The following is a 25314-nucleotide window of genomic DNA, read 5'->3' as shown; positions in this document are numbered from 1 at the left end:
TCTGCTGTTATTATTGCATATTAAATGAAACCCAGGAAAGTATTTCTGCTGTTACCTTGAGACACACTGCTCTGTTCTGTAAATTCTTCAGCAGTTCTTACTTCTGAAGCCTGCTGCAGCTAACACTCATCTCAAACCATTTTCCACTTTTTCAAGAGAGAGTTTAACATTGCAGTCCCCTGTAGAGATGCTCCAATCTAAGCCCACTGAATTCAATACTCTTTGACTATGACGACTATGTACAGGATTGCACTGTGTAGCTCTGCAAACTATCAGCTGAAATGACTAAGAACTGACAGTTTTCCTACACCAAGATAACTTCTGCACAGGGAAAAAGGACATTACACCATCACATCTAAGTGAAGCGAATGAATTTATTGTGTCGCAAGGACATGGACTGAGCAAGTGGCAAATGCATTTCTGGAAAAATAAATGTATCTGCCACATTTCATAAGCGATACACTTTTTACTGGGGGACAATGGTATATGAAGAGTGCCCTACTAATTGGCAAAAACAGTACTTTCCCAATCAAGTCCTGAACGCAACTATTACAGTCCAGTTATGAGCTATTATGTGTGCAAAGTGCATGAATTTAACTGGGACTTAGCTGTGCATAACTGCACAATAGACAGGACTATGATATGCAAATTCCATTCTTTAGCATCAGAATATCAAACCAACAGTTCCCTTCTGGAAGGAAAATTACTACTGGCCCAGTTGTATTTTACTAACAAAGAAAACATCACACCAATGGTCCATTTAATCCAGTATGCTGTCTCTAACAGTGGCCAGTACTGTGTTACAAGCAAGTGTACAGAATTTTGCAGATGCATGAGAATGGTTGTATAACATTGGTACATTCTTTATGAAAATAAAAGTATTATTGGCATATGAAGCTCATACTGCACAGATCACCAGTGTCAAAGAGAATCTCAAATTCTTATAAAAGTTACCTAATATAATAGAAATGTGTTGACAATGGCACACAAAGAAATACAGCTATGGGGTTAGGGGTTGAAGCACCTCATTACTAAAGGTGGCAGATACCTCCCAAAGAGAATTCAGAGGTATAAATGGTGGGTTAGCTTATCTTCCACAGTATTTGCTCAGGACAGACATATGCCTTTTGTGCTTTGAAAAATCTCACTGGGCCTAGTTTTAAAAGGTCAAAATGGATCCATTGACTGACCATTTAGTTGACTGACCATTTAGTCTATGGCATATTGAAAACTGGTCATTTCTATTGATAAAAACAGCTCAACATCTCGAAGACAACTGTCTTCATTTTAAAGCACAAAATTCTGTAGTAATTAATGCATGTATGGCTTGGGTATTGTATAATATACATCTTGTTTTAGCCCTCTCATAGTAGATGGGGGTTCAGTTCAAATGGAACGTATCAGCCATGTTACTTTGTCATATAATGGCCTAAATGGTTGTGAATCTCCTCCCCACTACAAAAAAAAGTATGTTGCCATGGACTTCTGCTTCTTTATGATGCAGTGGCTGCACTGAAATTAACTAGATCAGATTCCCTTCTCTCACCTACATGCTGAAGCTGTATGAGAAAGGGAATAAATATTTGCAGTTTTCTGTGGTAATATATGATTATCTCTTATTATAAATATGTTTTCATTTTCTAATTGGAGTTATATACAGATTCATAAAGTATTTACTGCTTGACTTCAGTTTTCCTATTGTTCTCTAGCATAAAGCACAATCCACAGTTCGGCTCTTCGTGCTACTCCTATTGGTTTAATTCAGTGAGACTTTCACACACAGCATTCTTTATAGGTTATGTCCTTTAGCTGCAACCTTGCACACCTATCCAGAGTTTGTAGCACGTTCATGCTACAAACTCAAAGTCACTTTAAACTGTTGTGGGGGTTTTCTCCCTGCAAAGAATACTGGGGGCTACAGTTCAATAACAACACTCAAGATGTCTGCCAGGAAACTTACATTTCCAGACTACATTTCCAGGATTCTCTGAAACATACCATGGCTGTCAATGTATGTAAAGCTGGTTTTAATGTTGCAAGTATGCTATTTTATTGTATTAGCTTATTTTATTGTATTTGCATGCAAGATTGCAGCTCTGTTTAATTTACGTTTGCACTATAGTCTTGGCATCACGAGGTACTGGGGCTTTCACAAAGAGGTAGGAAAGTCAGAAATCATGTATCAATCTTTAAACATGTCCAAAATAAAATCACTTTACACAAAATAAATATGTGGAGAAAGACGGGGTACAATCCCGACAATGAGGTTACATGTTGGCTGGAAAATACCGACACTGGAAAGAGGGAGCAGGAATTGCAAATATATTTTTTAAAATGCAGTGAACTGTTTTTTGTCCTGTGGACACTGATCATAGTTAGCAAACATCTCAGACTGCAAACAGATCTCTTTTAGAAAAACAAAAATACAATGGAGGGAAATGCAACAGGCTGAGTGACTTTATGACGCTGCTAGAGAGGCAAAGAATTCATTAATGAGGCCTTGCTAAAGGCATAAACTGAGTGGCAGAAGTTGACAAGACCAGTTGTTTTTGTTTGTTTTTTCAGAAGAATCACCGGTTAATACATTGATCTAAAGGAATTTACATAAAAGTGAGGGAGACGGGTGTAATCAACCCAGACACTTTGGTAATTTTAGTTCAAAGAATTTTCTCCCGTTTTCAGAAGTACTAGTAAATCAAACTATCTGATGTACTTGAAATGAACTGACATGAGCAATGTGAACAAAATTTGTACATTTTTAAAAAAATCTCAGCCACTGAACTTGTCCCCCTCTATATGATACTGACTTGGTTGTTGTTTCATTACTGGAAAACAATTGCCAAATAATAATAACAATACAGACTTTTGAGCTTAGTCCCAGAAATATGGCACACAAACTGGATTCAAAATCATGGTATTTTCACTTTTATATACGTAATTCATATTTATTTACCAATCTGTAGAAGGCTCAGAACTATATTATTTTGGCAACAAAACAGCAATTCCCGAGTCTGAGCACATAGGACCGGATTACAGTTCCTACAGAGTTGGCTATGAACAAAATAAGAATGTGCAGCTATTTTTTTTCCTTTTAATCTATAATATATACAGTATTGCACTTTACTGCACTTAATTGCATTTCACTAAAATTAATGCTGCATCAGTATTATGCCTTTAAATGTGTGTGTCCATCTTAGACAGATAAATCAACCATTCTAGATCATGTAAAACCAGCATGGTTTTCCATTGAGAGATGCAGACATTTGGAAACAAAAGTGATGAAATAAACCTGTTCATATGGCACGAGCATCTTGGCTGATTCAGATGGTTCTTAATAAAACAGATGTGTTCATAAGTGTCCCCATTACCACACATTTGGGTCTCTCTCTCCTTCCACACACCCTTTTGCTGTTGTTCATTCCATGTGAAAGATGTAGCCTTTTGGACACATTTTTGTGTTATTGCTGCTTTGTTTAAAGAAGAAAACTGCCTTGTCTCAGATCTGAAATTCCACATTTAAATTCAAACCAGTTCTGCAGCAGCGGTAGCAGCAGCAGTCCACGGTGATGGAAGAAATTCATGGGATTGAAATAATACTGTTGGCAACAAAGAAAGAAACATCATCTTAATGGAGACCAGCCCCAAGGATACTTTTTAAGCTTTCATGTTTCAATGTAATTGGTGATTTTTCAAATGGTGTTTAAAGTTAGGCACATGCACAAAATAGCAAAACTGGCAGCAGCAGACAGTGTCGGGCTGACAGGATGATCACTTTGGCCAGGGTCAAACTCCAAGTGTTCCAAGAGTCACAGATTTCACATGAGTTGGTGGGTTTTCTCCCTCACCAGCTTTCCCAAAAAAAGTTGTCTGGATTTTTGTTTTAAACCAACCCATATTGTTGGGATTCAGGATGTTCTCACCCTAGCAATATTCATCAGGTGGCAACAGAACAGTTTAATCATTAGCACAAAGTGTCCTTTGAACAAAGTGCCCTTTGAACAATGAGACAGCAAGTTGGATGAGTCCTTCCATCCTCAGGTCAACGGAATAAGTTGCTGAAAGGAAGGAGTGGGGAAGGACTGGCCAGCGTGGATCATCTCTAGAAGTACTGACAGGCCTTTTAAGAAGTAACAACTGTCCAGATCCCAGCCAAGTTTGGAGATGGGCTAAAGGAAACGAGGAGGGAGAGTTATCTGTCCATCCTTAGCAACGAACAGGCATCTGGGAAGGAAATGTCAAAGCCCCAGGGCCTCTGCATGTTTCCTGGCCTTCAGCCTCAAATCCGCAATACTTGAGTTTTTGCTGTTGCTCTTTGCAGCTGCAGCCACCACGGCAGCTGCAGAGGCAGAATCTGCCAAGGAGGCAATTGGGAGTCCAAAAGGGGGAGGAGGGAACATCAGGTAAGGGGCATGCGCAGCCAGGTGAGGGTGGAGGTGAGGGTGTGCATGGGTGACTCCTTCCAGCTGCAGTTGAGCTTGGACCTGGGGAAAGAACCACACAAAAGAGTTAGGCCTGGTCCACACAATGCAGCGTGCCACGTTCCTAGCTGGTGATGTGATGTCTGGCAAGAGTACTTGCTATGAGTGTTGATTGCTGTTGTAAAGAATTCTTTAAAATTTTCATTGCAATGTGTGCGTCTCTCTTGGAGCTCTGGAATGTCCATAACCCATGAGTGGGTGCTAACTATCTAAAGGAAATTGTAGAATCCATTGTTCTAAGACAACTAGATATGTCCATTCTTTCAGATGGTTGGAAACAAAACTCTATGGCCCCATGGTCTTAATTTATAGACATCTGATAATAAAAATATTATTCCTAGGAGCATGATGCAAATGTTCTAATTGCCACAGTCTTAAAAGATCCCATGAAATCACCATGAAATTCTTGAAGCTGATGCTTGTGATGGCAAGCAACCAATTCAACATCCCAAATGCAGGTGATAACTCTTATAAATGAACAAATATATCAAGTAGGAACATATTACTCTTTGATGACTGAATTGGTTAAATAGATATACAACTTCCTTTAAAAAAGGAACTGGAATGATATGGTGGACAAATGATCCAGCACATCAGTCAATAGCTGGTCATCATGAGCAACTGTAATTCTATTTGGGTATGGCTTTATAGAGGAGTAGGCAAAGAAGCATAGCCCAGATACTTGTAAGTTTTCTGTGGTTGGAAGTGAACACCACCAAGACTGTTTGTATGTTAGAGAATCCATTCTCATCAGTTCAAAGGGGTAGTCAAGTTAAAAGTTCTGTGTCTCTTTCAATACAAGTACAATTTTATTTTGAAGACATGGGCTATAGTCCACAAAAGCTTAAGCTGGGATAAAGCGATGTTAGTCTTCCCAATGGCACAAACTTCTGCTTCTCATGATCATTAAATAATTGCATGTAGCAGCACTGCCTTGGACAGGGCTTGAATTCAACAGGAGCTCACAGGAGCACAGCTCCTGAACCACCAGCTAGAGTCTTCAGGCAGTGGGAGAAAACTCCCCACTGCGCACAGATCCTGGGACATATGGGAATGAGATATGCAACTGAACTCCTGAACCTTTTCCCCTACAAAACAACCCCTGGCCTTGGGCATCACTTTAGGGAACTGGATGGCTCCGTATGGTGGTCAGTGGCAGCCCTGGATTCACCATTAAGCAAAATAAGCACCAGAGGAGGGGCGGCATCACAGAGTGGGGTTGTTTATATTGTTTATTGCTGTTTAGTGTTAAAGAAATATTTTTAAAAGTTTATATTGAATATAGTTGTGGGGTCTGTCCTGGGGAATGGCCTGGAAGAAAACTGAATTTTTAATATCTTATTTCACTTTGAGCACTTATTCAGCCTCAATATCCTGTCAGTTAAGCAATGGAAGGGCCAAGGGGCACCATGTTCTTAGGGCACCTGTTGGCCTTAATCCAGCCCTGGTGAGTGGGCATGGATTTCCTTTAGGGTGGGGCTTTCCCTGAGTAGGCATGGCTTCTAGATATCCTTCCAAACTATAGTAGATACTGAATTATCTATAACTTCATGCATAAGAAATCTGTTTCCTTGCATGAGGAGGATACAAGGCAAGGAAGACATTCTCATGACAAATCAGAACAAAGAGGAAGCAAATGCAGGCAGGGTGCATTTGCAGTCTATTTAAAAACTGTCTTCATTCTAATCTACTGTTCACAGTCCCCCTGGCAATCAGCTGCAATCTATCCTCCAATATCCCTTTCCTTATTACATATCCCTGAAAGAATGCTAAATTCCAAAAGGGGTCATAATGTTAAGAAGAAGAAGATGATGTTGGATTTATATCCCGCCCTCCACTCTGAAGAGTCTCAGAGCAGCTCACAATCTCCTATACCTTCCTCCCCCACAACAGACACCCTGTGAGGTGGGTGGGGCTGGAGAGAGCTCTCACAGCAGCTGCCCTTTCAAGGACAACCTCTGCCAGAGCTATGGCTGACCCAAGGCCATTTCAGCAGGTGCAAGCGGAGGAGTGAGGAATCAAACCCTGTTCTTCCAGATAAGAGTCCGCACACTTAACCACTACACCAAACTGGCTCTCCAGTTTAATTTATTTAATTTACTGCAGCAAAACCAAAAAGTAGTAACAAGAAATATTTTAAAAACTAAATACTTATTATAGCAGAAATCAGAAAATGCACTGTTGCACAAAGCTAATGCCACAAAATAGTAGTCCTAAAGGTGCCTCATGGCTCCTGTTGATTTGTCCCTCAGTATCCATTCAGCCATTGATTACAAGCACACATTGCCCTGGCTCGGATTTGCTAACCCATAATGGACATGAACTCTCCCCCTTCTGGAGCTTAGTTCAAGATCTTGTCAGCTCTATCAATCACCTATTCCAATGTTTCTGAGGAAGAGGTTGTGCACACGAATGCTCACACCTTGAAATAAAACTTTGTTGGTCTTAAAGGTACCACTGGACTCAAAATTCACTCAGACAAGATTAATACTTCCAGGGGAGACAGGAAGGTTTGTGTGCATGTGTATAATCTCCAGTTGAATTCTTTGGAAGGGGGAAAGAGGAAAAGTGTTGGACTAGGATCTGGGAGGCTCGGGTTCAAAATTTCATTCTGCTATGGAAGTCTGCTGGATGACCTTGGGCCAGTCAGACACTTTTGGCCCACAACACAGGGTTGTTGTGAGGATACGACATAGGAGAGAACTATTTAATTACTTTGGCCGGTGAAATAATATTGAATCCCTACTGGGCAGAAAGGTAGGGCATAAATGAGGTAAATAAAGGAAATAGATTAAAGTGCAATCCTAGAAAGAGTTACACTCCTGTAATTCTACTGACATCAATGGCTTAGAAGGGGTTAGGTCTGCTTAGGACTGACTGTAAATGACAGCTCAAGCAGGTATCTACACCCCCAAACCTTAACAGAAATACTTGCAGTCCAACCTCAGCAGAAACCCCTCTGCAGACCCTGGGCACTTCAGGGCACCCTTCAGATAAGGAAAGGGGGAGGGGATCCATCTAAGGTTTCATACTCTTCCCAGTTGGATACAACAGTCACTTTCTCCTCTGTAAGAGATTAGAAATAGCTAGAGTGGCTTAGCTAACCCTGTGTTGGGAGAGGAGGTATGCAAGGGTTGTGGAGTGGAAATGCAAATGTGTGTACATGGTTGTGATTAAAGCTGTCTATTCCAGACCTGATAAACTGAGCTTTGACTTTGGAAAGCTCCCGCTGGAATACATTTTTGTGGGTAGCCATGTTGGTCTGAAGCAGCAGAACAAAGTTTGACTCCAGTGGCACCTTTAAGACCAACAAAGGTTTATTCAAGGTTTTGTGTGCATGCAAGTTTAAGTTATACCTTGAATAAAACTTTGGTCTTAAAGAGGACACTGGACCCAAACTTGGAATACATTTTGTTAGTCTTTAAGGTGCCTTTAGATTTTACTGCTGCAGACTATCCAGTGCCACACATCTGGAATTATCACCTCTGATGTGTGAGGGTGTGGCTATTCAATACTTCTGGGGGCGGGGGTTAATTGCTGTCAATCATCCTAGTGCCTTTGCATTCATTGCAAGCAACCTTAATCCCCCCCTTAAAGAAACGCTGATAATTGGGGGGGGGGGGGGGCTTGGATATTTTCTCCCGGGTTGGCCATATCTAAGTCCAGCCTCATGGTCTTGTCTGGGGGTTTACTTATTTTCTACTTCCTTGCTTTTAGCACAGGAAATCCATTCTATCTAACTTTCGCATTGTGGTAAATAGAGCCACCTCCTTGGTCAATTGCTCTCCCACCCATAAGAAGCAATAGAGATGAAACTGAAGAGCTGGCTATCTCTTGTGTACTTAAACGTCTCCTTTTTAGGGCAGACAGCGAGAAAAGAGCTCCCGGGACCCCACCCTCTTTTTTAAAAAAAAAAATTACCCCCGTTTTCTTTAGGAAGCCCAGGGGAACACGTTGGAGCAAGCCCTGCTGTGTCGGCGGCGAGGGCGCTTTTGCAAGAATCTGGCGGTTTTATGGCTTTATTTTCGTAGGACCTCCTCCTTCCTTCCTTCCCTGACCTTGGCCTGGAAGCTTCTAAAAGTAGAGCTCGCCTCTGCCACGTCTCCAGCCAGGCCCCAGGGAGCCCCGGGGGAGGGCTGCAAAAAGAACAGCCTGCCGGTCCCATACCTCCTGCCTGGCCACAGCAGCTTTTTCTGGCTTCCATCTTGTCGCCTGTGTTGAACTAAAAATCTTACAGACGGCACTTCTGAGCAAGTGAAGGCTCTTGGAGGCAGATCGCCCTCTGCGAGCACCACACTTGGGTGACCAGAAAGTGCCCGTGGGATCTAATGGAAATTTATTGGGATGCAAGTTATTTACATTTCAGACATTTAAACGAATATCCCAACAAACATTGCCCAGTTTTCAGTCTGCTTCTGTTGCTGTGCGTCTGCATCTGTGGATGTCAGCAGGTGAAGCTTCCCTCCACAGGTGAAGATCCAGGTCACCTTCCTGGAGAACAAGCCACCTCTCCAGGCCCAGCAGCCTGCCTCGGTTTGGAGAGTTGGCGGCCCTCCTTGTCATCGTCCGCCCTCATCCACGATGCAAAGTCTGCTGCGGCACAGACAGAAAGCAAACCTGTGTTCTTCTCTCCTGCTCTGGATTCGAATTGTAGCGAGTCTCTCTAGAGAAGTCACGCAGCATGAACTCGCCCAAGATGCTACCGCGGACGGGAGGTAGAGGCGGCTAGGCTACCCAAGTGGCTGCTGGGACTGTGATATCTGACCTTCTTCAACCCCTCCCCTCGCACCTGCAGCCGTGAGAAGAAATGGCTGCAATCACACACACTAAGTAAGGCACTTTAAGTTCACTTCCAATGCACTTTCCAACCGGATTCTGCCAGTTCACACAGTAAAATTCAGTTTGAAAATGCATCGAAAGTGGATTGAATGTGCATTATTTAGTGTGTGTGACCGCAGCCAACAGGCATTTTCACAGACACTAAATAATGCACTTTCAATCCACTTTGCAACTGGATTTTACTGTGTGAAACAGCAAAGTCCACTTTCAGACAGTCACTGAAATGGATTGAATTGGCGTTACTTAGCATGTGTGAAAACGGCCAATATTCCTCTGCCCGATGGATGACCTCTTCATGCGTCTGATGGAGCCGGATCCAACTCACCAAAGTCAATACTGGAATTTCGTTTGAGTCCAGAGACACCTTTAACACCAACAACGAAGTCTTAAGGCATGAGCTTTCCTGTAACAAGCGCACTCTTTCAGATACAGTCTGAAGACGTGTGCTTGCACACGAAAACTTTGTTGGTCTTAAAAGATGGACTCAAACTTCTATCTCCTGCAAGTTCAGACCAACACCGCTGCCCACCTGGATCTAATGCTGGGATGTAGTTAGTCTCTAAGCTGCCACTGGAGTCCTGCTTTATCCTCACAGGAGCCCCCTTGAACTCATCACCAACACCGTCCCAGTGGCTTGGCCGGGGACTCACGACAGGCACAGAGGGGGCCAAGTCTAAGCCGAGGCCTTTCCTGGTGTGAGTCCCTGCTGCTGCTGACTGATCCCTTCCCACGCTATTGCCATCCTTTGCTCTCACTGATTAATGCTTTCCGCTGCCTCTTGTCAGGCTAATGAAGATTTATTTTAAAGGGGAAACGAAGCTTTCTGGAGGGCCAGAAGATCGCTTTGATCTTCGGTACGGGCTGCAGGAGAGCCTCTATCCTAGGAAACCCTGCTCTCCTTCAGTCTGTAGAGCACTTTAGAGCTTCAGAGTAATTCACAAACGGGACATCCTCATCACAACAACCCTATAAAGTAGACAAATATCATCACACACCCCCGTTGCAGACAGAAGCCCAGGCTTGTCCCGCTGTTTTTCTGACATTACAAGCCAGCTTTCTCTGTAGGGACTTTTTTTTTAAGGGAGGAATATACATCATTAAGAGCCCCGTGGCGCAGAGTGGTAAAGCTGCAGTACCGCAGTCCAAAGCTGTGCTCAGGACCTGAGTTCGATCCTGACGGAAGCTGAGTTCAGGTAGCCGGCTCGAGGTTCACTCAGCCTTCCATCCTTCCGAGGTAGGTAAAATGAGTACCCAGCTTGCTGGAGGGGAAAGTGGAGATGACTGGGGAAGGCAATGGCAAACCACCCAGTAAAAAGTCTGCCTTGAAAACATTGTGAAAGCAACGTCACCCCAGAGTCGGAAACGGCTGGTGCTAGCACAGGGGACTGCCTTTACCTTTACACATCATTAGTCTGAAGGACTAAAGCCTAGGGCCAAGTTTAACACCTTGCCGAGAACCAACCCTTTGTCAACACGTTTCATACTGGTGACCAGTGTTCCCTCTAAGCTGAGTTAGTGTGAGCTAGCTCACAATTTTTTAACCCTCTGACTCACGCATTTTTGTCTTAGCTCAGGAAAGATAGCCCCAGAGCAAACTAACTTATGCAGCAGTTCACAACTTTAATGTCAGTAGCTCACAAAGTAGAACTTTTGCTCACAAGGCTCCACAGCTGATGACTTAGGACCTTTCGACCCAAACTTCTACTTCCCGGGACTGTGGGGTGGGTTGCGTTGGGGGGAGTCCTGAAAGGAGATTTCGAACAATGTTGGAATCCCCAAGCCAGGGCCCTACGTTTGGGCTACAGAAGACGGAACCAGACCTTTCGGTTTACTTTCCCTCGGCCTCACCACGGTACAGTCAGAGGCGGCTGGACTAGAGTCGTGGTTAGAGTTTGGGCAGCGGGCAACCCTCAGCGCCAAATCCCCATTCTGCCATGGAAGCTCGCTGGGTGACTTTGGGCCAGTGACAACGCTCACTCAGCCCAGCTTACCACACAGGGGCTTTGTGAAGACAAAATGGTTGAGGAGGAGCTAAGTCCCAGAGCTCTTTGGAGGAAGATGGTGATGGTGGTGAAGAAGAAGAATTCGTTTTTATACCCCACTTTTCTCTACCCGAACTTCAGGAGTCTCAAAGCAGCTGACAATCTCCTTCCTCTCCCCACAACAGACACCCTATGAGGCAAGTAGGGCTGAGAGAGCTCTGAGAGGACAGGGTCACCCAGCTGGCTTTACGTGGAAGAGTGGGGCATCAAACCCGGTTCTCCAGAGCAGAGTCCGTGGCTCTTAACCACTACATCAGGTTGGTGTAGTAGTTAAGAGTGTCAGACTAGGACCTGAGAGAGCCAGGTTCAAATCTTCATTGTGCCATGGAAGGCTGCTGGGCCAGTCACACACTCTCAGCCTAACCTACCTCACAAGGTTCTTGTGAGGATAAAACAGAGGAGAGGAGAACAGTGTAAGCCACTTTGAGTCCCCACTGGGGAGAAAGCAAGCATATAAATAAATAAAACTAAAGAAAACCTGTGCTTAAAAAAATAAACTAAGCTCACTAAGGTCCCTTGACATTTAATCAGGCTAGGGCGGCCACGTTTCTTCCTGGTTCCTGGGAATTCCTGTTCCTTTAACAGCAGGCCTGAAACGCAACCGGTGATAATAGGAAGGTTGCAGCTGTTGGATTTCTATCTAGCACTCAGCTTTCGCAACCAAAAAAACCACCGCCACCCCACCCACCCCACCCCACCAAAACTGACCAAACAAACGGAGTACAACCCCCCTCCCCCCTTTTTAAATAAATTTCTTAAATCAAGGCAAATGAAGGGCGCGGATTCTTCCCACCCGGGCAGCCTTTGTGTTTCCAAGTTCTCTTGAAAAGATTGGAGGTTAGTTCTGAGGAAGCTTTCTTAGGATCGGAAATGGCCTCTGAAACCCCTTTTCCGTCCCGAGGGCTAGGGCGCAACTTTGGCTCCTGCGTTACCTGCTGCAGTAAGCGGAAGTTTGCACTCTAGCATGCATTTGGATCGCGCGAGTCAAGCCCACCGCCCTGGAAAGGCTTTCCTTTGCGGAAGGCGTGGCTTCCTTCCTGGCTCCTCCCCTTTCAGGTCTACAGGAGGCTTGGGAGGCGTGCCTGCTGAAACCCCGCCCCCCCCCCCAGCGAGCGGCGACGGCGACGGCGGCCAGCGAAGGACTGAATAGGAAGAAAAACGAGCTACCTGCTGGAAAGGCATCCGCAGCGCGCCCATGTTGACGTAGGGCGCCACCCGGCAGGCGTCTAAGTGGCTGGCGGTCCCCAGGATCACCCCTGCAAGCAGAGACACACCTGCGGTGAGGGAGGAAGGAAGGAGGCCGGACAGGCGCCCCTCCTCGCCCGCCCTTCTCGCTGAGCTCTACCCACCTTTGTGCATCTGGTTTTCTTGCTTTCGGCATTTGGCTCTTCTGTTCTGGAACCAAACCTACCAGGGAAAGAGAGAGAGAGGGAGAGCAGATGAGTGGTCAGGGCTGAGGTCAGAGGGAGGGAGGGAGGGCAGGCGTCAAACTGCGCTGGAGGCTGGAAGCCCAGACCGAGGTTGGAGGGTCAGCTGTCCTGCCGAAGGCACCTTACCCTCTTCCACAGGCATAAGGCAGGATCAGTCAAAGGCAGGGGGTGGCCAAATTTGCTTAACATTAAGAGCCCCATAGAAGAAACATCAGATGTTTGAGTGCCTGAAGGAAGGAAGGAAAATAGATGGGAGAGGGGGAAAGAAATCAACTTTAACTTCAAATGCATTCTCCAAGCTGCCTGCTGTCTTGACTTGGCGAAGTGATTTAAAGGGACAAATGCCCTCTCCAAGCCGGTCACAGGGAAGTGGATGCCACACAATATGCGTGAAAGAGCCACAGTTTTGCCACCTCTGGTCAAAAGTGACACACTTTTTAAAAAAAATAGAGGGACGGCTAAACTGATGACCGGTGCTTCGATTATGAAAAAGGAGGAGGTTTATGAGACAATTTCTCCCTCCCCCCCCCCCCCCCCGCCATTCGCTCCGACTCTTCTGTTGCCACTGGCAGCAGATGGGGGCACTCGTCGTAATGTAGCCGCCAGCCTGCCACCCTGTGTGCGGGCACTGTGCCAGGTCTACAGCATGGCCCCCCTTCAGGATGTCGCAAGAACACACCCCATTGCGTCAGGGCCACACGGACTCAAGCGCCAGACTTCTGTTTCTGATCATGAAAGATGGCCTGTGTCTTCCCCGAGGAGGGAGGCTTTCTGTGTCTTTACGGCGCAGGGGGGAGGGAGGGCGTCGAGCAGCTGAAGGCCGGTTGGAGGGTGCAGATTAGCCATGCAAATAGGCAAGGGGGCGGGGAGTGCCAGGTTTGGACATGCCCGGCACTCCGCATCACGCAGCAGCTGAGAGAGAGGAGAGAGAGAGCTGCCTGCTGGGACAACTCGTTTAAATGCGCTCAAGTTGGAAGGATCCAAAACAAACTGCAGGTGATGGTGCTATCAGGGAGTTAGACGAGCGTCTGTCAGAGATACCACTGCTCCTAAAATCTCCTTTCTCCCATTCGAATCGTCTGTGTAATCGGCGCCCTTCAATAGATCGTTATTAGACAAACTTTGGAAGAGCTGCGGGAAAACCAAACTTTGCTAAGAGCTGCGGGAGTGGCCTGGGAGACAGACCGAGAGGTGTCAACCTCGAGTCGCCAGCAGCAAAAGGGGGATGTGATTCAGTTATTCGTTTATGCTTATTTATTCCAAAATTAGTTCGGAGATTTCAGTAGTAATTTCTACCCAATAAGTGTATTTAACAGTGCCAGACCTAAGCAGAGCGATATAATTCTACGTCCACTGGCCTCAATGGGCTCAGAAGGGTGTTGGCTCTGTTTACGACGGCATGGTGACGAGAGCAGTCACAGCAGGATTGCGGAGACTAACCTCCTTCGACGGCAGGGGAGGGGAGGGGGGTTGTCAGGTACAAGGAGAATATTGTGAATCACTTGCGGTCCCCACCGGAGAGAAAAGTGGGGTACAAATGAACGAAATGAAGTGACATAGTCTTGACTCAGGTTTGCTTCTTCAGAGAGACCTATGCTGGCAGTTGCAGCGAGACCTCGCAAAACCTTTGGCCCTACCGATGTATCTCTAAGGTCAACGAAAGGCGGGGGGGGAGGGGGTCAGCAAATCCTGCTTTTATATCCCAGACGCAGCTGCAACAAAAGCGATGAGTTTTCTTGGAATTACTTTTCCATAGTGCCTAAGTCACCATCAGGTAAACAAGGCAGATCAATCGCAGTCATACAAAGGGATTGGTACATTCAGCATCTGCTCATTTTACCGAGAAGAATATTTAGGTTGGGATCACGCGCACTAAATAATGCTCTTTCAGTGCACTTTCCAATTGCATTTTGCCAGTTCACATAGCGAAATCCAGTTGGAAAGTGTATTATTTAGTGTGTGTGATCGCAGCCTTATAGTCAGTCTGGGGAGTAAAAGCCACGAGTTTGCCGCCCACCCAGGCGCTTCTTGAGGAGTAACTGTCTGCACCTGAGCTGCAACAGGACGGGGTTGCTCCCCGCCGGCACCCGGGCTGTTCCGAGAGTTACTAATGACTTCCTAATACCAGGGAGGGACCGCTGTGTCCCACTACTACCTGGAGAGACAAAGTGAGCATCTCCACAGGGCAGAAAAAGTTATCTGCCAACGAGCCAAGTGGAGCATAGTCAGTTTAGATTGTGTTATGAGGGAAGGAGAGCAAAACCCAAACAAAACAGGAAAGGCTTCCACCCCAACCGCGGGGGTGTGGGTCCAGGGCTGTGGTCACACATGCCAAATAATGCACTTTGAACCCACTTTCAATGCACTTTCCAACTGGATTTTACCAGTTCACAAAGTAAAACACAGTTAAAAAGTGCACTGAAAGTGAATGGAAAGTGCATTATTTAGTCTGTGTGGCCGCAGCCCACGTGTCTCAGAATACAGGGAGCGCTGATGGGCAGCACTTTTGTTGCGGCTCAAGAATCGCATTTGGAAATAGCTTTTTTTCCTTTGGGGGAGGCAGCTGGAGGGACAAACTCTGAGCTACGTTTGCCCCACAGCGGTGTTGTAAAGATATTTCGGATGCCAAAGGGGAGCTGGCAGATTTCTGAGACCTTTACACTCAAGCAAGAATCTCCGCCTTATCATGAGCCGCCGAGAAAAAGACATCGAAGTTCAGTATTTTTTTAAAAAATGCCTCTGTTTATAAGTCTTGGATGTTATTGTCACCGTCCGTTCAAGCATCCGTCAGCATCGGACTTCAAAACAAACCAAAAAGATGCAGTTCGATTTATTTATTTATTTGCCTTCGAACCCGGAGCGCGCTCAGGTGCTCGAACTGCGCAGTCCAGGCGGCAATCGCCGCTGCTTTCCTCCCGGCTGGCCAAAGACTAGGGCGCTCTCCCGCCTCTCTTGCCCGCGCTACAGCAGCACGAAGAGGCCCTTCTCCTCTCGGCCTCCTCCTCTGAAGGAAAAAGGACGCCGCAGGCGTTTCAGCCAGGCGCTCAACAGGGCGAAAGTGCTTCTGGACGCGCCCAGGTTTCGATTTCGAGCGCTTGGGGAAAAACCCCCTACTAATTAAGAACTCAGCTAAGTCCAAAACCTTCGTCTATATATGGTTAGTCGAAAGATGTCCCTGAGATCGGCGAGGGATTACAGCCAAGCGCGTGTGGGCATTTACTCGGGAGTTATCGCCATTGAACACAGCAGGAAAGACTTCGGAGGAAGCATGCCTGGAATGCACGATTTTAACCAGTTGAAGCTGCAGTCCGAAACCAAAACCAGGAAAGGCCACTTAAACTAAAGACAACCCCCTCCCTCCCCTTTATCGAGCAGTGACTCAATTAATTAAAACGTTTATATCCCGCCTTTCCTCTTGGTTCAAGGCGGCGTACAATAATAATGAAAACATCCCTAGCTAACCCCAAGCAGACTGGCGGCAAGGCACGCCTATGACACAATACCATTCTCCCTAAGGGTAAGTCCCAGCATTTAGAGTGGGTCTTACTCTCACATCTCAGCCAATACACTCGGGGAGCCATGTTTTGACGCGACCTTGGCATGTTTGTTCTGAAGTCCCCTCCCCACCCCCGTGTGTTCACTGGGACTTACTCTGAGGTCAGAGTATGTCCCTGGCGTGTCCTTCACCACTTGCTCGGAAGTGAATTAAATCAGTGGGAATTAGCCACAAATCAGCGTGCCGACCAATTGCATACTGGTCTCCATTCGAACCCGGTATCTAAACACTTCGAATGTTTCAGGCGGCTGGTTGATCCTGCTGTAAATCCCCCCGGCGGTGGCGTCATCTCGCCTTTAGACGCTGGTTTGTCTTCTCAGCGTCCCCGCGGAGTTCTTAAGGGGCTTCCCTTCCAGGCGACAATCAACAGCTCTCCAAATCTGGGTTTAAGGAATTATTTCTAATCCCGCCGTCAAGAGTGTTTCCAAAACTGCAACCCAGTAAACCTTCCCGAAATCCCGAAAACTCTCCCCTGACGCAGTGAATGCAGAAGTGAGCGGCGGCGGCGGGGGGGGGGGGGGCGGGGTTGGCCCCACGTCTCCCTGGTGGGCCCAAGAGGGTGTCCCAGGAGAGGAGAGAGAAACCTCCCACCCCCACCCCCCACACGCCAATGTCGTTCAAGGCTGGTGCCTCCCGCGCAGCGCCCCCTCCCCGCCCGCCTGGCCCCGCCCCCTCGCCAGGCCTGCCCTCCGCTCGCCCAGCGCCGGGACTCCGAGCGGCGCTCTCCCGCGGCCCTGGACAACGGAGCCAGTAGTGCAACGAGAGGCTTCCAGAGGCCGTCATTGGCCAGCCTCGGCGCCTGGAGCAACTCCTTGCATGCCTCCCTCCCCCCCCCCCCTTCCTCTGCTGAGGGTCGCCACTGCCAGCTGCTGAAAAGAGCCGAGCCCTGCGAGCACCCCGGGGCCCCCCCACCTCCAACACACAGAGCCAGGACGGTCCTGCAGGCTGCACCGAGGGGAGGCGCTGGGGTGGCTTGGCCAGGCCTTTCTTCGCCGCCGCTGCCTTGGCTTCCCCAGACAGGGCAACACGCAGCCGGCAGCTTTGGAAATGCAACCCCGCCCAGTCTTCCTGGCTGTCCCTTGAAGCCTGTGGAGTTCACGCTGGAATCGTCTTCTCTCCCCTCCCCGCCTCCCTCCCTCCCTCCCTCCCTTGAGGGTAAATCCCATGGATTTTAATGGAACTCCGCTTCACAAGCACCGAGGGGGGGGGCGGAGTAGGAGTTAGACCGCGCCTAGTCCGCTGCCCAAACCCTTCCTTCTCATTTGGCAAAAGTAAATGTCCCACCTCCAATTAACGCCCCCCCGTACTAAAACGAACTACCATCCTAAAGAACAAGGTGAATTCGCCAATGGGATCTTTAGAGTGTTTTAAATATCAATCATTAGGACCCTTTCCTCCTCAGTATGAGTTTTCAGTAAGACCAGCCGCAGCCTCCGTGCAAAGCCTAAGCGTCCTTTTAATCCCATCACCTACATCCAGAAAGGTTAGTCCGGGGTCATTGAACCAAAACCTTTCCCCATCTCTGGTTTATTAGGACCGATATTAATTCGAGACTCGGGACTTGCGTTCAAAGAGAGGGGAGGCGCAGATCTTCCTCTAGCCCGGTCGTGGAGCTAAAAGCATTCAAGGGTTATTCAATCGGGGCAGTGACTCTCACGTCCCGGGGTGAGAGCCTTTCTTCTGCAGTCACGACTCCGGAACAACCACCGCGCTCTGCTCCAAACACACGAGGGTTGATGCTAGAAGATATCCATGAAGAAGGGCGGGGAGCAAACTGCTCGGGGGAGGCGGGGGGGGGGGGGGTCGAACCGCTCGGTGATCTGATTGAATCCCCCTGGCAAACGCTAGACAGGGGTCTTGCCGCCTTTTGGATGCCCGGTGGATCGCAAGTCTGGTGCTTGCTGGACCGCAGAGGGTGGCAACTGAAGTGCCTCGCAGGGTAACTAGCCGGCGGTAAAGGGAGAAGGGGGCACGAGGGGGGAGGTAGAACCCGTGAGCAGCCGCTGTGGCAGGCAGGCCGGCCGGCCGGCTCGCTCTCCCAAGGCGCAGCAGGAAGCGCGCCCCTTCCCTTTCAGCTCTGCAAGGGGGAAAGTGATGAGGAATATAAAAGTGATGAATTAGCCCGCGCGCTCCGCCATAATAAATCAAGCCGGGTGTGATTCCCGATCAATTCCAACTAGTCATGAATATGCTAAGTAAAGCGCAGGACAGTGTTTTAGACAGTTATTTCTTCATTAAGGATCACTCAGTGATTTCTTTCACAAATGCTCTAATCTGATTTCCTTTTGATTTCCATTAGAGACAGTGAATAATGACATTTAATTTAGCCCTGCGCCATAAAACCCAAAGATATTTGCTCGTAATTGAATTACTGCCTGCTCCTCACTATGGTCTCATAACTTTCAATTATAACCCTGACAGCTGGGCGATATGAGTTGCCGGTACAACACTAAAAATAAAAGGTTAATAAGGAGTAGCTACCGTCGGAGCTTCCAATTTATTTACAGCACTTTTCCACAGTAAATTGAAACTAGATCCTTTAACAACAAGGGACAGGCGCTAGAGACTGGGATTAGGAAGCTATTCTGCCAGTATTAAAATATCTTTGCGCGCCCCCCCCCCCTTTCTTCCTTCTCCTTTTCTCGCTCTCTTTTATCCGCAAGAAGAAGCCGATAAAGCCCAGTTTGGCGGATCAAGCCGTGTTCATGTTTCGATTTAAGGATTCTCTGTAAAATGGCTCTTTCTCGATTGCTTATTCTCTTTCAGTGGTTTCTTTCAGGCGGGGGTGGGACAAGGAAGAATCTTTTCCTCGTTTGGAATTCCCATCTGAATCCAGATAATCATGTGAAAGAATGAAAAAGACTTATGGGGAAGAGGAGAAAAGGGGGGGGGAGAAAGGGGGGAATATTTCAAGACTGCAAACGCTTGAGACACCAATTTCCCTGTAACTCTGAATATCCTGTTAAGGTACCTCGCTGCACCGGTAATAAAGTGCTTGAAAGGAAGAGTGCAGAATTCAATTACAAGTAATTTATTTTTATAGAAACACTACCAGTAATTTATTTTTATAGAAACACTACATCAAGGCTCTTGCAAGATATTATAGAGGCCGGGCCAGAAGGACCTGGAACGATGACATAAAAGTTGATGTCCCCTTCAGCCAAAGTTTAATCTTTTCATTCATTTATCTTGGGCGGTTAGATCAATCTTCCACTGTGGGGGAGGAGGGGGAGAAATGGACACCCTCACCCCCCCCCCTTCCACTATCCTCTTTTAAAGGGCACCAAATCAGTAACTCCGCAGCCTCCTCATTGCGGTTTTATTTTTTAAAAAAGAAGAAAACTGGGCGAGGGACATTTTAAACCCCTCTCCTCTCATTTATTAAGGGGAGATCTGGCTCATCCCCGTGTCCTGTGAAAGTTAGATGGCGTCGGTCGAAGGCATAGAAGGTTGGACACGAGGAGTCCTAAGCTACCCCAGACCTCCCATTCATCCTACCATTGACCCCGCTGCACAGGCGTTTGAAACGCGTGACGTTTCAAACGCCTTGAAATCAATAGGCCGATGCAACGAACTTATTAGGGAGGTCGGTTTAAAACTTGCTCCCTGAATATATGCGCGCACACAAACACGCCCCCCCCCCCCAATTCCTCAACAGGGAAATCAAAGAGCCGTTCATTAAAAGGACAGGCGGTCAAATCGAGCTTGTTCTTCACTCGCCTTCAGTCCTACCGGTGGCCTCATGGGTTCCCCCTCCCTTTCCCTGTAGCATCTGGTGGGAGAAATCGATGCGACAATGATTGCCCCAGTTTACCACCTCATTTGTGTGTGTGTCCTCCCCCCCCCCCCCGGCCCAACCTCTAATGAACCACCGCTAAAGGCCGGACGCTTTAAAAATAATAAACAGCACACATCCCCCGGCCAAAATCTCAGCAGAGAAGCAATTCTGCAGGGGGGAGACATTATATCTCAAGGGGGGGGGGGAACTAGTCAGAGCAGATGGAAGCCCATGAATTCATGCCCTTGTTATGCAAGTCAAATGGCGGGCCCTTTCCCCCGCTGGCTCGGGATAATCCAGTCCCAGAGCACCCAGCCAGCCTAGCTTCATCGGCACCAGTTGTTCTCCGGAGCTGCCCCTCTTCCCGCCCCACATGCCTGCTTTAAAAAAAAAAAATTAAACAAATGTACCAGCAGCAAGAGGGAGCTTGAAAGCGCCCAGTCTCTGGCTGAGGGGCTCATCAAGAATCTGGTTGGTTTCAGATTGGTTGCAAAGGGGGCTGGAGCCTTACCTGGGAGGTGGGGGCTCTCAACAGGGCGAGCTCCCCCAGGGGCAGGCGCGCCTCCTGCAGTTAGATCTCCGTCTGCCACGACCACCGGGGTGGGGGGTGGGGGTCAGGAGAGGAGCCGGGCAGGGGCGCGTCCCTCTGGGCTTACCTGGACCCTGGCTTCAGACAGCCCCAGCCGCTGGCTCAGCTCCTCCCGCATGAAGGCGTCCGGGTAGTGCGTCTCGTCGAAGAGCCTCTCTAGCTCGTTCAGCTGCTCCAGTGTGAAGTTGGTTCGGCTTCGCCTCTGCTTCAGTTTGGTCTGGCCGTCCTCGTCTTCGGATTTCACGTCCTCCCGCTTGTCTTTGCACTCGTACAGCCCTGCAAGGGAGAAGGAAAGGGACGCGACGCCGTTGGAGGAATGGCACCTGAAAGCCGCCCGCAGGAAGCCAGCCCTGCCTACCAAGACTGCGGCCTACACAGAGCGCTTCTTCTCAGGCAACGGGGTTTTGGTTGTGGTTCGCTGTGGCGACATTCATTGCCAGAGTCTCATCTCATGATTGTCAGTTCAGAATATATATATAACAGAAGAGCGGGGCTCGTGTGCATCTTCAGAAAGAGCTTTAGTTCCCTCACGCTCCCTTGGAGCAAGAATCGAAGCCTCTAGCTAAGATGCTCAGCTTTCCCTGTGTGAGAAGACCTCGCACAGAAGCCAGGGCTGGACGATGCCTGGCCCCAATATGTTTCTGTGTGTGTGTGTGTGTGTGTGTTTCCCCCTGCTGCCAAGCCTGAGCTCCAGAGCACCGGGTGTCCCCCTGAGCCTCAGCTTGGCGGCGATTGAAGTCCCAGCGAGCCATTAAAAGGGGAAATGACACCCTGGAGCGAATGCAGAAAAGGGCCTGCGAGGGGTGATGTCCGCCATTCCCAGCCGGGCAAGCTCCGCTCGGGAAAAGGAGGCCCTGAGGAGGATCGGGACCCTCGCACGCCACCGAGAGACGGGGAGGGGTAAATGTCGCTTTCTACAATAATATTGAGGGCATTCAAGTGCCGAAGCAAGACAGAGAAAGGTGAAGGGTTGGGTGCCATTGCGATAAGAAGCCTCTGCCTGAGTGGCTGCCGTCAGCTAGAGGGGGCACCTGGCAGGGAAGCGTCGACCAGCCAGGGGGGAACCGAGGGAGAGAGGCTTCTACCCCGGGCTCCAGGGCCTGGCCACACGAAGGGGAAAGGAGCCCCGGCAAACGAGCAGGCGGATGGGCCACCTCTGGCCGGAGCAGGGGCCACTCTGCCCTTGGGCCGTCCCGTCGTGGTTGGAAGGAAGCAGCAGGCCCAGTTCTCCCCACCGCCCCCTCCCCCCCAGAAGGAACGCAGGCGGAAGGAGGCGGCCCAGACTGCCCTGAGCAGACCCCACCCCCGTCCCCTCTCCGAAGCCCCCAAGGCTGCAGCCCTCGGAGGACGTGGCCTCTTGCCCCTTCGCTCCGCAAGCCCCGAAGACCGGCTGGCCTGCTGGCTTTCCGCCGACCCCTCCTGTTTCCCACCACGCGCCAGGCTTTTGCAAAACGCCGCATTTCCAAAGGCGGGGGGGGGGGATGATGGGGGGGGGGGGGAGAGAGCCGAGATGGTTTTGAAACGGTCGCTACCTGCTTTGAAGGCGACAGGAGGACTCTCCTCTTGGAATTGCCGCCTCGGGTTCCCCAGGCCTGCAAAGGGAAATGAACGCTCTTCCGCCCGACCCGACCCCATTATTTCCTGGGAAAGCAACCTTTTTAAAGGCCCGTGGGGGTCACATGCCAGTTAAGTGTGTCTGGGATTGTAACTTCCATCTTTTCTTTTCGTTTTGTTTTTTTTGACGCTACAAATGCGGCAATCGCAAAAGCATTCCACGGAAGTGGAACCCACGGATTTCAGCCCAAGTGAGAATAGGGGGGAAATCGTGTTAGGATTGTGGCTGCCGTCAGCTAGAGGGGTATTCCTATACTGTCTGGCTCTATTGCCTGAGGGATCCCCCCCCTCGCTGTGGCTCCCGGCCCCCTCCCGCGAAAAGGCAGGGCATGAGCGATCAGATTAACTTCTACGGAAATGTTTCGTGCAAACCAGTTCAAGTACACGACTTTAGGGTTATGATCTCAGCATTTTTACTAGCGTTTTTTTTTTTTTTAATGGTTTTCCGTAGGACACGCTGAAAAGTAAAAATAACATTCCCGTGCAAGTCTCAAAGCGAGCATCAAGGTAAACAGCTGCAGAATGGGCACGATCAGAGATGTCTTTCTTTACTGGCTAGGTTATTGGATCCCGCACCCCCCCCCCCCTTAAATAACGTTGGGGAAGGGACGACAAAAGAACAAGATCCCGTGATGGCTCCGTATTGCTTTTTTTTTTTTTTTTCTACTGTCTGGGGGTATTTTTTCCCCTACTGGTCAGACCACGATACACCACTATTGCCACTAATAGCCAGAATTCTCGACAAATTATCCGGAAGACACTTACACTTTATTTCGGTAGAACTGACTTCCAGAGGGTGTGTTTGATCTCAGCATTTTCCCCTTTTCATGAGTGTTCGAATGGCTTGCAATTCTTTTGATGGATTCGAACCTCAACGTTCCAATCATTCACAAATATGGTAATGATTTTTCCCTGTAATGTTTGCTACAGCTAGACATCTTCCGTGTCGTTTGCCCTGTAATAATTCCAAAGTCGACTAAAACTGAATGATATGTGTCTCTGTGTGCGTGTGAAAGATGAGCAGATTTATTCTTTACAATACTGTAAAGTAGCATACAGTATTTAGAATATATAAAACAGTAACATACAGTATTTAGAATATATAAATACTGTATAACATGAATAAATGCACTCATCTCTTTCTGTATTTAGAATATATGTATTGTAAATACTGTGCAGTACTGTACAGCGTGAATAAATGCACTCCTCTCTGTGTCACACGTTCACCAGACTGTTAAGCATGCATGCAGGGGGATATTAAGCATAATTTAAACTATCACAAGGACTTTAACGTTTCCTTTCCATTAAAGCGATTTTAATAAATACAAAAATACAGAGTCCCGAAACATATGTAAAACTGAGGGTTTTATGGAACCAGCAGTTTTTAGCGGAAAGGCCTTTCTGGAAAATGTTGATTTAAAGACTTGAAGCTTGAGATTTCTGAAATCCCTTGATGGGGAGATCGGGTCAGTTCCAAAGCGCCCTTATTATTTCAGGAAGCGAAGCAGCAGCTTGAGACCTCGCCGACGATTAGGTGTTCGATTTCCTTCCTAATTTTATTTTAAATCGGCCGCTTGTTGGTGGTTTCTCTGGGCCGGCTGATTCTGCCAGGCTAGCCCAGGAGACTCACAAGCTGTCCGAGCGGCCTCCCAACACTTTCTCAACTTTCTAATGAAGTCCCCCGCCTGGGCCCATTTCAAATGTCTCTTTCTTCGGGAAACTGTGGCGGGCAAAGAGCCCTCAGGCCGAGGAGGCAAAACAACAGGGACTGGAGAGGAAGAAGCTGAGCCGCCGCGAAACCGGCAGAGACACAAAACGGGGCTGTCTTGACAAAACCAAACCGAAACCAGCCGGGCACCTTCCCCCCTTCTTTCGCCAGCCCCTCGGCGACACACTCACACCCCATACACACACATCATTTCTGCCTCCCCCTGCAAATGAGCCCGAGAGGCGCAGTGAGTCCTTGCTCCGTGTAAACGGGATCCTGAAAACGAAGCAAGGGACGAAAGGCAACGCGTTCTGGTGGCGAAGGCCTTTCTTCTTCTGCTGCTGCTGCTGTTTAGAGGCGCGGGGGTGGGCAGAGGCTCGGAAGTCCCCCAACTCTCTCCCTCTCCTCCCTTCGGGACGGGGCTCTCTCTTTCTCCCAAGCGCGGCGGGGAAGTTTGGCTGCCTTCTCCTGCCGGCGAGCCCCGGGCTGGTCGCTTACCTTCGGCGGTCCTGGCGGCGTGGTTGAAGTCCTTCAGCTTGTCCTTGTCGCTCTCGGCGTGCTCCTTGAAGAGGTGCACGGGGCAGTGGGCGCCGCTCTCGGCCAGCTCCTGCAGGCTGGGGCCGTCGGCGCTGCCCAGCTCCCGCGAGCGCGCCAGCCCGCTCTCCAAAACTTCCCGGTAGGTGATGGTGTCCTTCTTGCCGCCCGGGCCCCCGCCGCCGCCGCCACCACCCCCGCCGCCCCCGCCGCCGCCTCCGCCGCCGCCGCCGCCGCCGCTGCTCTCCTTGCTCTTCTGGTCGAAGGACTTGGAGACGAAGGCGGTCAGCTCTTCCATGGCGAAGGGGAGGGCGAAGCAAGCCTTATCCACAATGAGATCCTGGCCGGCTGGCTGGCTGGCTGGCAGGCTGGGGTGCCTTGGCGCCCGCGAGTCCTCGGCTCCGAAGGGTGGGGTGCTGCGAGTGTGTGTGTGAGAGTGTGCGGGGGGGTGGGGTGTGCGTGCGCGCCCGGGTGTTTTAAATCATCCTCATCCTCCGCCGCCGCCAGCGCCAGGACCACGCAGAAGGACGGGGCGCCGAGAAAAGGGGTTCGATCCCTCCTGCTGTTATTTATGCCTTTCAATTTGAGATCACACTATTTATACGCGGCTACCTCAGCCCAGCCCCCCAGCTCGGGCTGTCTCCAGCAATTACTGCCTGCTCCACAGTCGCGGGCGGACTCGGAGGAGCGATCTCCCCCACCTCAGGCCAGCAATTGGCTTCCTTTGCATTTCATCACGCTTTGGC

General features: G+C 48.9%; 1 protein-coding gene across 3 annotated transcripts; it reads right to left on the bottom strand.

The window, feature by feature from the left end:
- Window positions 1-2175: 2175 nt before the first annotated feature.
- Window positions 2176-24904, bottom strand: SHOX (SHOX homeobox). Of its 3 annotated transcripts, none has more exons than XM_060233897.1 (5): window positions 24533-24904; window positions 20780-20988; window positions 12709-12766; window positions 12524-12615; window positions 2176-4481 (listed from the first exon to the last, which is right to left on the bottom strand). In XM_060233897.1, exons 1-5 carry the CDS (start codon window positions 24864-24866, stop codon window positions 4236-4238), a joined length of 939 nt encoding a protein of 312 aa, XP_060089880.1. In that variant the 5' UTR covers window positions 24867-24904; the 3' UTR covers window positions 2176-4235. The 3 variants fall into 3 exon arrangements, with proteins under 3 accessions (XP_060089880.1, XP_060089882.1, XP_060089881.1); XM_060233899.1 differs by having other exon boundaries at window positions 2176-3596; window positions 12527-12615; XM_060233898.1 differs by having other exon boundaries at window positions 12527-12615; window positions 24533-24899.
- Window positions 24905-25314: the final 410 nt, after the last annotated feature.

This window comes from Heteronotia binoei, chromosome 3, assembly GCF_032191835.1.
Source record: "Heteronotia binoei isolate CCM8104 ecotype False Entrance Well chromosome 3, APGP_CSIRO_Hbin_v1, whole genome shotgun sequence".
In the NCBI taxonomy this organism is placed as follows: Eukaryota; Metazoa; Chordata; class Lepidosauria; order Squamata; family Gekkonidae; genus Heteronotia; species Heteronotia binoei.
The sequence above is the reverse complement of the archived record's forward strand: the minus strand, read 5'-3'. Positions and strand labels throughout refer to the sequence as shown.

Excerpts from the sequence above, each read along its gene's own strand:
- SHOX (XM_060233897.1), bottom strand. The coding sequence starts at position 24,866 with ATGGAAGAGCTGACCGCCTTCGTCTCCAAGTCCTTCGACCAGAAGAGC. Across the intron at positions 12,767-20,779 it reads TGTCTGAAGCCAGGGTCCAG|GTTTGGTTCCAGAACAGAAG; the intron begins GTAAGCCCAGAG and ends TTTCCCTGGTAG. Across the intron at positions 4,482-12,523 it reads GGATGCCTTTCCAGCAGGTA|GTCCAAGCTCAACTGCAGCT; the intron begins GCTCGTTTTTCT and ends TTCTTTCCCCAG.